This window comes from Nicotiana tabacum, chromosome 2, assembly GCF_000715075.1.
Source record: "Nicotiana tabacum cultivar K326 chromosome 2, ASM71507v2, whole genome shotgun sequence".
Classification (NCBI taxonomy): domain Eukaryota; kingdom Viridiplantae; phylum Streptophyta; class Magnoliopsida; order Solanales; family Solanaceae; genus Nicotiana; species Nicotiana tabacum.
The window spans coordinates 109358850-109373485 of NC_134081.1; the positions used below are offsets into that span (position 1 = coordinate 109358850).

Sequence of the window (14636 nt, forward strand, 5' to 3'; positions counted from 1 at the left end):
GTTTTTCAAGCGCTCTCAACTTATATAGATTTATATTCTCAATTCTAACATTTTCTTTAATTTATGCAGATGACCGGTAGGGGTCGAGGTAGGTCTAGGAAGGATACTTCGAACACCCTCGCTTCCTTCCACTCCACTGCTGATGGCCGGCAGCAATATTCTAGGCACACATATATTCCACCATATCCATCTACTCATCAGACTACCTGCCATTCGCTCGGCAAGCAGTATTCTTACCATTCTCCGCCACAGGGCTATACCCCGCTTCCTCCACATGATCCTGCATATAGTTACATGGGTCCATCGAGTCAGCAGTCACAGGGCCATGTGGTGATACGCCCGTCATCTGCTCCATTTGCTTCATCACCAGCTGGATCATATCCATCTAGATTTCAGCCAGCCGGATCGCAGCAGGGGTCTAGATCACTGCAGGGGTATGGATCGTACCATCTTCATCAGCGACCCCGTCTCCCTCTCCACGGAGTTCGTCTCCTCGCATTTCTAGATTTCACCTTCGGGATAGTAGCTGAGCCAGATGCCCCCCTTCTACGTACGCTTCAGATTCATCGGAGTATGATGATCCAGAGGAAGCGCGGTATGATTGTTATCATAGGATGATCATCATGCTTGAGGGCAATGGGTAAGATTTATTTATTACTTCTTTATATTTTCTGAACTACTCTTGTTTATTTAATGTAATTGCTATGTTGCAGGTTCATACCTAATCATCGGACTATAAAGATAATCACTGAAACTCTTGGCCGGTTGTATGATGCACCCTATGTGACTTGGAGTGAATTTCCAACGGAGCTCGTGGAGCAAATTTTCAACCAATTTAAGGTTTTAATACAATTCTTATCTATTTAAGCACTATATTAATAATATTTTCATCTAACATTACACACTTCATTTGCAGACAAAGTGTGCCTGGGAGGACCAGCATAACAGTGAAATTTATACAAATTTTGTGTTCAAATGCCGTAAGAGACTAACTGATTCCTTCAGCTCTGCTCGAAAGAAGAGCAAGAAGCCTTCATGGGTTCTACCGCATATATGGGAGGACCTGTTGAGGTAGTGGACCACCGAAAAATTCGAGAAGAGGAGTGAACAGGGAAAGAAGGCACGAGCATCTGAGAAGGGTGGCTCCTTGCACTGTGTGGGTGCAAGGAGCATGGGGACTGCGAGGAGACTATTGGTACACTACTAAAAATTCGGCAAAAACCGACCAAGGTCGACCGACCAACTTTGGTCGGTCAAAAAACCGACCAAAAAACCGACAAAAGTTGGTCGGTTTTTCAAAATATTTTTTTTTAATTTTTTTTTTTTACGAAACTGACCAACTTTGGTCGGTTTTCTTTGGTGAAAAAATGCAGAAAACTATTTTTGAGTCCCGCAAAATTTATGTTTCAAGAAACCGACCAACTTTGGTCGGTTTTTCAATTAAAATAAATAAAAATTAATATTAAAAAAACCGACCAAAATTAGTCGGTTAATTCGGCGGGTCATTTAAAAAAACGGACCAACTTTGGTTGGTAATTTTACTTTTTAATAAAACCGACCAACTTTGATCGGTTATTTTCGTGCGAAAATACAATTAAAGAGTATAAATCAAATAAAAGACAATCTTAAAACAAAATGTACTAATGGTCTAGTGGTAGAATAGTATCCTGCCACAGTACAGACCCCGGTTCGATTTTCAGATGGTGAATTTTTTTATTACATAATTAAAATACCTACCAACTTTGGTCGGAAAAAACCGACCAACTTTGGTCGGTTTTTTTTTGCAATATATTTTTTTTTTGAATTTAATTGACCAACCAAAGTTGGTTGGTAATTTCCGACCAACTTTGGTCGGTATTTTTTTCCGACCACAAAAATACCGTCCACACGTAAATGGTCGCGTTTTGGTCGGTTTTTGGCCATTACCGACCAACGTTGGTCGGTTTTTACCGGATTTCTAATAGTGGTAATTCCTTAAAATATTTACATCTATTTTTATCGAACTATAATTATATATTTTAATTTAGTTAACATATTTTATTATATTTGTAGGAAAAAAATATGGGAGGAAGATGACTCATGATGAGTTCTTCATGGAGACTCATATGCGGAAGAAGAAGGCACCAACATATCCAAGTAGATGGGTTGAGAACCGGGCGAAGACTATATATGTAAGTTTCACAACTACTATAACTTGAAATTAATGTTTAGAATATTATATAGTTAATAATTTTCTATCTTCTAAATAAAGGGTCGCTACAAGACTAATGTGGAGGGGTACACTCAAAACTTGCCACCGAATGAGCAAGGCGAGTGACCACCCATTTCAGACGAAGAAGCTCAAAAGATATGATTGGATGTTGTTGGTGTTCCTAAAAAGGGGATAGCATACGACCTTCCAGAGAGATCATTTCGATACTACAGGGCAGGATTGCTAGGTATAGGGACTTCCGCCCAGGGCGAGGCAATTGATAGGTCGACTCTCTCGTCTATGGAGAAGAAGATCGCAAAGCTGACAGCAGAGCTTGAAGAGACAAAGGCTAGAGAACAAAAGAGAGATAAACAATTTGATACCCTTCAAGTTCAGCTACAAAAGAGGGACCAACAATTTAATATCCTTCAAGGTCAGCTAGCCAATCTTCTTGCTAGTGGTGCTTTCCTCATTCCCCGCTCTCGTGAGCCTTCCCCAGATGCTAATCCTTCGAATAATGCCGACGATAAATGCTATAGTAGTGGAGATGAAGATGACGTAGTACAAAATACTCATTGAATGATGTTTGAACTTTTAACTTGTGAAACGTTTTATTTTTGGGTATGATGTTTTGTTAATATAGTTTAGTGGATATGGAGATGGTGATAATGTTTTGTTAATATAGTTTGGATAGTTGTTATTATTGTTGTTATTGTTATTATTATTGTGGTTGTTGTTGTTGTTGTTGTTGTTGTTGTTGTTGTTGTTATTGGTTGAATGGCAGCAATGTAATGCTGCCATTATAGGTGATTGGTTGTTGGCAGGTGGTGCAGCTATAAAACAGCTGTATTCTGCCAAAATATTACCCAGAAAACCGACCGACTTGGGTCGGAACTTCGGTCGGATATGTTCATATGATTTCCCATAAAATCAATTTACCGACCGACTTCGGTCGGACTTTTTGATTTTAAATTTTAATTATTTAAATAATACCGACCGATTTCGGTCGAAAATGAATAATTTTTAAAAAATGAATAATTAAAATTCCGAGTGAATTCAGTCGGTAACTTTATTTTGTGTCATACAACTTGGTCAAAGTGCGTTGACAGTTACCGACCGTCTGCGGTCACTCTCCGTTTGCGATCATTGTTTTATCGACTAATTGAAAACGGTCAGAAATTATATTTTTTGTAGACGCTTTTTGGCAGTTTTTTTAGTAGTGGTGGTACTTAGCTTGAATATATATTTATTCTTAGAGAATATAATTTGTGGACGCTTTTTGGCAGTTGTTTAGTAGTGATAGTAATTAGCTTGAATATATATTTATTCTTAGAGAATACAATTTAGCATGTTTCTTGACGTCAAATTACACAGAAATAGAAATAGGATGTTGAAATCAGTGGTCTCTTGCGATAACGAAAGCCTTAGCCCTCATATTTTCTACTCTGTAAAGTTAGATAATCACTTCCGAACACAAAAACAGCCTGAAAAGCACGACTAAGAAAACATAGTGGCTGGTTTTGGTCTTCATACAAAAGACAATATGCACGTATCTCTTCTTAATTTCCTCAGCTTTCATGTGACAGTTGTAGTCTTGTAGAGCACAAATACAAAGGTGGCATGGGTTGAAATTAAAGTTTCTCTCCAATTCCTAGCATTTTACCCTTGTCTTGTTTTATATTACAGTACTATATGACTGAAAAAGAAAAAAGCAGTTCTAATCTTGTCATTTCTCTTCCCATGGACCACCCTGAAAATGAAACTTCATCTCAATATATAGGCCCTAGCTACTTTAATTTAAAGCTACCATTGCACATTTAAAAACCCTTGGAACTAAAATATGAAATGTCTAGTTTAACTTTAGTAAGCTACTCAATCGTTAGGGTACAACCCTTCTCCACCCAGGTGAATGTTGAATGCTTCCTCCATTAGGCGGTACTTTTTTACTCAATCGTCATGTCCATTTGAGGCGGGACCAAGATCCAAGCAGTTGCATAGACAGAGTTATGGCCTTTCCATGTCAATACAAGCATGTCATCCTCTTTTTTCATACCCCACCCACTTGCACGCTCATCTAACAGTGACTTCACTTCCTTAATTGTTTCCTCACAAAAAGGAACACTCATAAAACCACTATTTTCCATCCTTTGTGAGAATTTATTGCAACACTCTAATCTCTCTATCCTTTGAACCCCTTCAACTCCAATAATGTTTTCAATTTTGTGGCCAATATCAGCTTCATAATCAAGCCTTTGTCTACTATCCTTAGGCAAGAAAGTCTCTAATGCATCAAAGGGTATCCATAAATAATTAAAGCAAGTGGCTATTCTTGATGTTAAACTTGAGTTTCCCAAGTCAGAATCCTCATCAACCACAGTCATAATACATGGATTTAGTTCCTTAACCATATCAAGAAATATGTCACGAGAAGAATAACTACTTCCATTAATTTGTTCATCGGGCATATACCTTAACCAATTTTGGCAATTAACCACCAAAGCCTCATCATCCCTAAGTTGAAGAGTTAAAGGACTCAATTGGCTCAAGAGCATATCATAGTTTAAGTCTTCAATCACTTGGAATTCAAAAGGGACATCTCTAAACTTTGCAAAATTAGCCAAACGATGGCCAACTTCTTCACTTGATACATTAAGCAATGGAGGAACTGGTGGCCTCCAAGAAGGCACCGATATTCGAAGAGAAGGAGGACCCTCAGGCCTCTTAGCTATTGCATCAATTAGAGTTGGCCATTGCATACAATGAGTGATACTAAAATCTAATATGTGAACTTTTGTGTGCCCTTCAATGGCCTTATAAATAGCACTATTTGATACACAAAATCCAAATCTATGCCAAGGGATGAGATCTACATACCCTGCAAGCTCAGTCACACTCATTAATCTCCTTTGATCAAGATTACTACTTCCATAGAGATAATTATTTGTGGCTGTAGGACAAACCCTAGAAGCCCTTGAGATTAATGCCCTAAGAAACCAAGATGTAAGCCTTTGATTTGGATCTCCGTTAGAAGAAGCCAAATTGTTGAGTACCCACATAACTTGTTGAGCCAAAGTTACATCATTGTTTTCTAATGCATTTGCACAATGAAGTAAAAGTTTCTCCAAACATGCCCCATCAAGACTTCCAATACACCCTTTTAATGCTCCTGCTAGAGAATTTTGAGGGTTGTTAAAAAGGTTAGGGTTTTGGATGGGAATTGTTGTAGAGTTTCCTCTTAATTCTGCCCTCATAGTGATGAAATGTATGACAAAAATTTATATATGAGGAAACAAACTATAAATATAGGGTATTTGTTCTGCTTTACGTGCATGGAGGTGTGGAGAAAAAACTACTGAGTATTTGTTAGTAATTGAGAGCAAAAGATAGAATCCAATTGTCAAGATGAAAAGCTACTGTATTTTCAAGAAATGTGAGGTCTCAAGCTAAAGATATACTATCTATATATAGATGAAGAGAGGATGTTTAAAATAAAAGAAAGATGAATTAGTGAAAGACTACGTATATATAACTGGACTTCTCCTTATCCAACTACTTTCCTACTCTTTATTAGCAAACAAAAAGGAATTTGATTCATTTGTTTGCTTGATTTGCATATATCTATTTGGACCATGGTAGAATTCTAATTTTACCTTAAAATTAAGTTAATTAACGTGCAAGTAAAATAAGGACCTAGTCGCCAAAAGTTTGAAATCTAGTTAGCTTTTTCTTTTCTTTTTATAGCATTCCTTCCCCTTTCCTCATTTCCCCTCCCGTAATGTAACCACACAAAAAAATTGTCAAGTAAGTTGCCGCATTCCATGTTTGAGTACCATGCATGCATTTAGCTTTATAGTGGGGTCTACTATGCGATTAATTAATTATAGAAGAATTAACCTAAATATGTGGTACTCAAACACTTAAATTAAGAATGACCGATGAATATATAATATATGTTTAATCTATATATATAATATGTGTATAATCAATGAATAATTTATATAGACCTATTAGAAAAAATAAACAATAAATCTTGCCGTTTATTTGCCTAAAGATCCCTAAAGTTTGTTCCTCCTTTAACAGATAATATTAAGTAAAATATTGCGGCAGTGGTTTTGTGACACATCTAGAACTAGCCCTCTTGGTACGTAGTCTTCTCAGGGCACATATATAATTCTGGATTTATTAATGACTATACGTACTTAAGGTAGAGAAAAGGTTAAAGAAGCTGTCTTAGCCGGCCATTGCTTTGTCGAATTATGCTAATGATGGAACACCAAAAACTCTAAATATTGTATTACAATATTATTGCGCTAATTAATTCAGTTTTCTGTTTGAGTTTAGTGATTGATGGTACCATTCATTCCCGTCCTTTCACAGACATGATCATCAGATTTGGTATTTAGTGCCAACTAACGCCACAACATAAGACAAAATCCACCTCTTGTCACATAAGGGCAAATCTTTTTCGTTGTAATATATTTCACTTAAAAATGTAACTCTATTCACTGGTGAATGACCGTAGAGAATGTATTTTTTTTTATAGGTTTCTCTTCTTTCATTAGCACAGAGAATCAAATAAGTGCGGATTTAACATTTTAGCTTTATAAATTTAATATTTAAATTTTTTAGTATTTAACTCATTATATTATAAAAGTTATAAACATATTTATTATTTATTATAATTTCAATAAATTTTTACATATAAATATATATTGTGCATGAAAAATACTGGGTTCAAATGAACTCGCGATCCAAAAACTGCATCGGCCCCTGCATATACGGACGTGAAAGAAAGATTTATATAGAAAGTGGAAATCTTGATTGCATCTTTTTGGTGAATAATAGGACAAGCATTTTACATTTGTTATTATAGCGTTAGGAATTTATGCTTAGCCAAGTTGATCATTTCATATTCAATGGTGAGGCATAGCTTTAGGAAAAGGAATCAAATATCGCCACGTTTCGGCAAAGGAAGCTTCCAAACACCTAAATCAAGTGAAGAATTTTGTTGTTCCACCACTTTTTGTTAAAACCCAATGTTTAGCGGATAGATGTGGAACATATTTCGTTAGACTAATTTGAGATAATGTATGTACTAAATTGGTTGAACATGGCAATCATTATCAAGATGCCCTAAGTCGCATCTCCGTGGAATATAATCAGAGACGGATCCAAAATTTTAAAAGGATTGATGTACTATTATGAAGAGCTGAATCTAGAATTTATATTTGACGGATTTAACTATAGTATCTTACTATGAACCCACTACACTTTTAAAATTATGGGTTCAAAATTATATATTTTTTGAAATTTTAGTAATTTTTACTTATATATCTATACTGTGTGCCGAAAGTAAGACCGTCTAGAGTGAGATTTGAACCACCAATTTCACGTGTAGAAATGCACCAAGTAATTATTGCACTATAGGAGTCTTTGAGCATGAGTGTACGCACATATATTTTAATAGTTTTAAAAAAATATAATATTGTTATACATGTTAGGGAGAGGAGTATGAATTTACGTGAACCCATATGTGTTAACCTAGACACGCCCCTCGATATAATATGACCGGTTCTAACTAAAGTTAATAATATAAGCTAAGTATTCCAGTTTTCTGAAAAAAGAAGTTTCTGACCGGTTTCTTTTTAAAGTTTAAATAAATTAAAATTACACTTGGAGGCTTTCTATTTGTTGAATACTAAAGGAATCAAAGTCTTCTCATGTTTCCAATAACATTCTCATACTTGAGAGATTCCAATTCTACCTGACTCCTTCGATAAAAGTGTCTCCCAGTGAAATTGAACATCTACATTCTACGTTACTTAACCTAGAAATGGATTCAGAATTTTAAGTTTATGGTTTACCTATTCAATCTCAAATTAATATACAATAATAATTGGACCAATGAGCTAGATTCCAAGCCAAATATTTTTATAAAATTAATAGACTTTCTAATACAAAAATAAAGTCTAGGCAAAAGGCATCAGGTTCACTAGCGTGCCTCTGATGCCATGTTCTGTCCTTTCAACTAGTAAGTTACAATTAATAATGCATGTAGTCTTGTGCCGTAAAGGTTAGTACATGCTAAGTGCAGTGATCTGAGAGCTTTTGTAAGTACTATTTTTTGCTTTCACTGATAGTTGTTTTCCTCATTTCATGATGCCTATGCTGGGAATAAACCTCCTACAGAAATAATATTTACAGTAATAAAATCGGAATAATAACGTAGCACCGAGATATGGTAATTAAGAAGAATAAAAGAGTGACAATGACACCAAGATTTTTACGTGAAAAACCCTTTTGAATAAGGGAAAAACTACGGCCCTGAGAGTAGCAACTGATATCACTATAGTAAGAAATTTTATATTTTGTAGGTCCGAGTAAAATACTCTAAATACCACTACAACACTCAAAAGAAATAACCCTCTTTTGATATTATCACCTTACTACAATATCGCTCACTCTCTATTTTCCTCACAGACTATTTTCTTATACCTTGTGTGTGAAACCTCACTCTTTTTTTCTAGCTCTCTTTGTTGGTGTATATTACAATAAGAGCAAGACACCTATTTTTAGGATTGCTTCATTGATGTCATAAATGATATCTTGAGTTTGGCAAGAGTCAAATATTCAATGTGAAACCAAAGAAATATTTGCCATAAAATCTTTCTTACTATTCCTTTAGTTGGCTTGACAATTCAAAGCCAAAAGGAAGATGTCTTCCTTACACATGGGATGGACCCATCAAATCTCCCCCTCCAGTCCCATGCACCTGAAGGAGGTAACTCCAGTTTTTCATATAGAGTTCATGCCGACAAGTTTTTTGCACAATTCGAACTTGTCTCTTGGTACCACCTTGGTCAGCATATCTGCGGGATTCTCACTTGTAGAAATCTTCAAGACTTTTAGAGATTCATTCTCTACCATTTCTCGAATCCAGTGATATCTCAAGTCGATTTGTTTGGTCCTTGCATGGTACATGGAGTTCTTGTTAAGGTCTATTGCACTTTGACTGTCACAATAGACGACATACTCCTTCTGATGCAAGCCAAGCTCTTGAAGGAACCATTTTAACCATACCATCTCCTTGCCAGCTTCAGTAGTGGCAATATATTCCGCTTCAGTTGTAGAGAGTGCGACACACTTCTACAACCTTGACTGCCATGATATAGCTCCCCCTGAAAATATAAACAAATATCCAGTAGTGAATTTTCTATTATCAATGTCACCTGCCATATCAGCATCTGTATAGCCCTTCAAGATTGGATCAAATCCTCCAAAGCACAAACAATCTCCCCTACCTCTCAGGTACCTGAGTATCTACTTGACTGCTTCCCAATATTCTTTTCCAGGATTTTCAAGGAATCTGCTAACAACACCAACTGCATGAGCAATATCAGGTCTGGTGCATACCATTGCATACATCAATCTTCCGACTGCTGAAGAATAAGAAACTCTAGCCATGTTCCCTTTCTCCTCCACATTTGTAGGGCACATCTTCTTGCTCAACTTTAGATGACTAGCAAGAGGTGTGCTGACTGGCTTAGCGTTCTTCATGTTGAAGCATTCCAGTACACGCTCAATGTACTTCTCCTGAGACAGCCACAACTTTCTGCTTGTTCGCTCTCGAACTATCTTCATACCCAGAATTTGTTGTGCTGGGCCCAAGTCCTTCATATCAAATGACTTGGACAAATCTCCCTTCAACTTTGCGATCAGCCCCTTGTCTTTTCCTATAATTAACATGTCATCCACATACAATAACAATATAATAAAGTTATTTTCAGAAAAATCTTTTGAAGTATACACATGGATCAGAATATGTCTTTGTGTAAGTTTGACTTTTCATGAATGAGTCAAACTTCTTGTACCACTGCCTTGGTGCCTGCTTCAACCCATAAAGACTCTTATTCAGTTTGCACACCATGTGTTTCCTTTCAGCTAATTCAAATCCTTCTGGCTGCTTCATATAGATCTCCTCTTCCAAATCTTCGGGAAGAAATGCAGTTTTCACGTCCAACTGCACCACTTCAAGATCTAGGCTAGCTGCTAAGCTCAAGATTATTCGTATAGAAGTCATTTTGACAACATGTGAGAAAATTTTGTCAAAATCAATACCTTTCTTCTGCTCGAAGCCTTTTACCACCAATTGAGCTTTGTATCTAACTAGCTTGCCATTTCCATCTTTCTTGAGTTTAAAGACTCACTTACATTTAAGTGGTCTTTTACCCTTTGGAAGTTCAACCAGCTTGTACGTGACATTTTTCTGCAAAGATTCCATCTCCTCTTGCATGGCTTTCATCCACTGGTTCTTTTCTGGATGGGACATCACCTCCTTAAGACTTTCTGACTCCCCCTCATCACTGATGAGGATATACTCCGTGGAAGGGTACCTGCATGACTCTACCCTTGGCCTTTCTAATCTCCTCAGAGGTTGAGGTTGTTCTTCTCCCTGAGTTGGGTGATCCACTTGCTCGACATCATCATCAAGCTGCTCCCCCTGCTCAAGAACCTCACCAGGTTGCTTCCCATGCTCGGCAACCTCGTCGGTCATACTTTCTTCACTTGTGGGATTGTTAGAAGTAGAAGAAATAGTAACAAGGTTAGGAATAATACCATTCTTGGCCTTCTCTAGCATATCATCAGCAGTTCCAACTTCACTTTCTCGGAAGACTACATCTTTGCTTCTAATGACCTTCTTCTTTATGGGATCCCACAATTTGTATCTGAATTCTTCATCTCCATATCCGATGAATATGCAAGGAACAGATTTATTATCCAGCTTTGTTCTCTGCTCCTTTGGTACATGTGCAAAAGCTTTGCAACCGAACACCTTCAGATGCGAGTAGGACACCTCCTTGTTGGTCCAAACTTTCTCTGGGATGTCAAACGCCAACGGAATTGATGGACTCCTATTGATCAGGTAACAGGCTGTCTGAACTGCTTCACCCCAGAATGACTTAGGCAGTTTAGCCATTCTAAGCATGCTTCTCACCTTCTCCACAATGGTACGGTTCATCCTTTCGGCTATGCTATTGTGTTGTGGGGTTCCAGGAACTGTCTTTTCATGTCTGATCCCATGGTTCGAACAGTACTCTTCAAATTCCCTTGAAGTGTACTCACCTCCATTGTCACTTCGGAGACGTTTTAGCTTTTGTCTTGTCTCCCTTTCCACCATAGCATGAAATTTCTAAAAAACTTGAAACACCTGATCTTTGGTTTTCAAAATATAAACCCATAATTTTCGTGAAACATCATCAATAAAAGTAAAAAAATATTTGTTACCGCCCATCGATTCAATTTCTATAGGACCACAAATATTAGAATATACCAAATCAAGTATATTCAATTTTCTTTCAGATGATATTTGAAATGAGACTCTATGATGCTTACCAAATAAACAGTAGTTATAGGGTTTTACCGTTGTACCTTTGGCATAAGAAATGAGTGATTTCTTGGCAAGAATCTACAATCCTTTCTCACTCATATGACCCATTCTTTTGTGCCACAAATCTGCAGAAATCTCATCATGTGCCACGTTCAATTCACCTTGGCATATTTCTGTATTTGTCCTGTACAACGTGCCACGAGCAACTCCCTTTGCAATCACCAATGATCCCTTGGTGAGTCTCCACATTTGATTTGCAAAATAGTTCTCGTATCCATCTCGGTCTAAAGCAATTCCAGAGATCAAGTTCATCCGCAAATCAGATACATGTCGCACATCCTTCAGAACCAATTTGCATCCGACATTTCTCTTGATACAAATGTCACTAATCCCCGCAATTTTTGAGTAACTTGTGTTACCCATTCTCACAAGGCCGAAATCACCTGCTATATATCTGCAAAAAAAATCTCTTACCGGTGTGGCATGGTAAGATGCTGCTGTATCAACCACCCATTCTGACTCTGGACCTGATAAGTGCATGCATTCCTCTTCCTCGTTTATATAGAGGACAACATTATCATTATTTTGTACCATGGCGGTTGTGTTGTCGTCATTCTTCTGGCCACTAGTTTCACCTTTGCCTTTCCTTGGATTTGGATAATCTCTTTTGAAGTGACCTGGTTGATCACAATTGTAGTAATTTCTAGCTCTTGATTTGGATCGGTTCTTAGACTTCTCACGAGCTCCGGATCTACCATAGTTGCTCGAACTCCTTTGATAACTCCTGCCTCTACCTTCTATGATGAGAGCATGTCCTTGATTTTCAGGCTTCTTTCTCATCTTCTCATTGATTAGAAGAGCCGATGTGACATCTTTCAGCTCAATGGTAGTCTTACCGTGCAGGATGATTGTTGCCAAATTATCGTACGAAGATGGCAACGAGTTCAACAACAAGATGGCTTTATCTTCTTCCTCGATTTTCACTCCGAGATTGGCGAGCTCTGTGATTAGTCCGTTAAACATATTTAAATATGACAAAAAATTCATACCTTCACCCATGTGTAGAGCGTATAGCTGCTTCTTCATGTACAATTTATTTATTAGCGTTTTGGACATGTATAGGCTTTCCAACCTTGTCCAAATGCCACGTGCGGTGTCTTCATCAATGATGTTATTTACCACATCATCTGATAAGTGCAACCTGATTGCACTAGCAGTCCTTTCATCCAAGTCAGCCTAATCCTCAGCTTTCATAGTATCAGGTATTTTGGCATCAACATCTAGTACCTTGTGTAATCTATGTTGGATGAGCTCATCTCTCATCTTTCTTTGCCATGTTGAGAAACCTCTATCTCCGTTAAATTTTGCTATCTCGTACTTTACTCCGGACATTTTTGTTTTTCACCGAGTATAGTACTACCGACAGTGAATAGTATTTCTGTGAACGAGCAGAACCTGTGCTCTGATACCAATTGTTGGGAATAAACCCCCTACAGAAATAATATTCACAGTAATAAAAGCGAAATAATAATATAGAACCGAGATACGGTAATTAACAAGAATAAAAGAGTGACAACGACACCAAGATTTTTACGTGAAAAATCCTTTTGAATAAGGGAAAAACTACGGCCTTGAGAGGAGCAACTGATATCACTATAGCAAGGAATTTTACACTTTATAGGTCCGAGTAAAATACTCCAAAGACCACTACAACACTCAAAAGAAATAACCCTCTTTTGATATTCTCACCTTACTACAATATTACTCACTCTCTATTTTTCTCACAGACTATTTTCTTATACCTTGTTTGTGAAACCTCACTCTTTTTTTCTAGCTCTCTTAGTTGGTGTATATTACAATGAGAGCAAGACACCTATTTTTAGGATTGCTTTATTGATGTCATCAATGATATAATGAGTTTGGCAAGAGTCAAATATTCAATGTGAAATCAAAGAAATATTTACCATAAAATCTTCCTTACTATTCATTTAGTTGACTTGACAATTCAAAGCCAAAAGGAAGATGTCTTCCTTACATATGGGATGGACCCATCAGCCTACTCCTGAGGACCGTGCATACATAAAATCAGACAATTGGAGAATGGAAACAATGTAATTCCTAGTAGGTAGTTACTGACCAATATGATTTAGGAAGATAATAACAGTCATCTAACATGATAGCGAGTAGGAACAAGTAAACGCACGAAAAAATTACCTAGCTACACACTGTGATTGGCGTTGATTATATTGCTTACTGACCTTAGAGGGTTTGAACTTCTCCTCTACATTTAAAATACTAAAAGTAAGCTATACATGATCCAGGGTGCAATTAAAATTCACTTATTAATTAAAGTATCGATATGCATTATGTAGAGGGTGCAATTAAAATTCACTTATTGATTTAAATTATCCATATGCATTATAGAGTACTTGAACAATATTATAACTTAATTAGTGCATATAGCAAAAATTAAAGTATAGACACTCTTAACTCATATGCCCATGATGGGAGAGCACTATAATTATATTAATCTGTTTTTGTTTGGATTTGTTAGAGCCTTTCATATTCATGTATATACTTAAATAAATATTCTCTGCAGTTTGTTATTATATTGAGATTCGTGACTGGGAGTATGAACTATTCAGGAAGCTCTAGCTCTTTTTAGTTCTGAGTTATAAGTTCGATCTGTGCATTGACGAAAAAATATTTACACCACATTTCACTTATAAAGTGATTATAGGTAACTCCATTCAATAAGCATTGATTGGTATTTTAATAAATACGTAGTACTTAAGTGACATGTTATAATAGGTTAGTTACACTAATAGTATGTGTTATCTATTCATAGTAATAGGCTTCTGGAGTATTCCATTATTGGTGCAAGTTAGTAGATATAGGGCATAGCCTGCTTCCCAGCAAATGTGTGTGTGTGTGTGATGGAGATAAAACAAGATAAGAAACCTATGATATTGCTTTTGTTTTTTGTTTGTGCGGAATTGGAAATTTGGAATCATCAGCGAATTGTTCGGATGATTTGAAAGCTCACTGATAGAAGTC

General features: G+C 36.8%; 1 protein-coding gene across 1 annotated transcript; it reads right to left on the reverse strand.

Moving 5' to 3' along the window:
• Window positions 1-3709: 3709 nt before the first annotated feature.
• On the reverse strand, window positions 3710-5668 carry LOC107792624 (scarecrow-like protein 32). Its single transcript, XM_016614862.2, has one exon. It carries the CDS (start codon window positions 5440-5442, stop codon window positions 4135-4137), a length of 1308 nt encoding a protein of 435 aa, XP_016470348.2. The 5' UTR covers window positions 5443-5668; the 3' UTR covers window positions 3710-4134.
• Between the last annotated feature and the right edge of the window lie 8968 nt (window positions 5669-14636).

Coding starts and splice junctions, on each gene's coding strand:
- LOC107792624 (XM_016614862.2), bottom strand. CDS start 5,442: ATGAGGGCAGAATTAAGAGGAAACTCTACAACAATTCCCATCCAAAAC.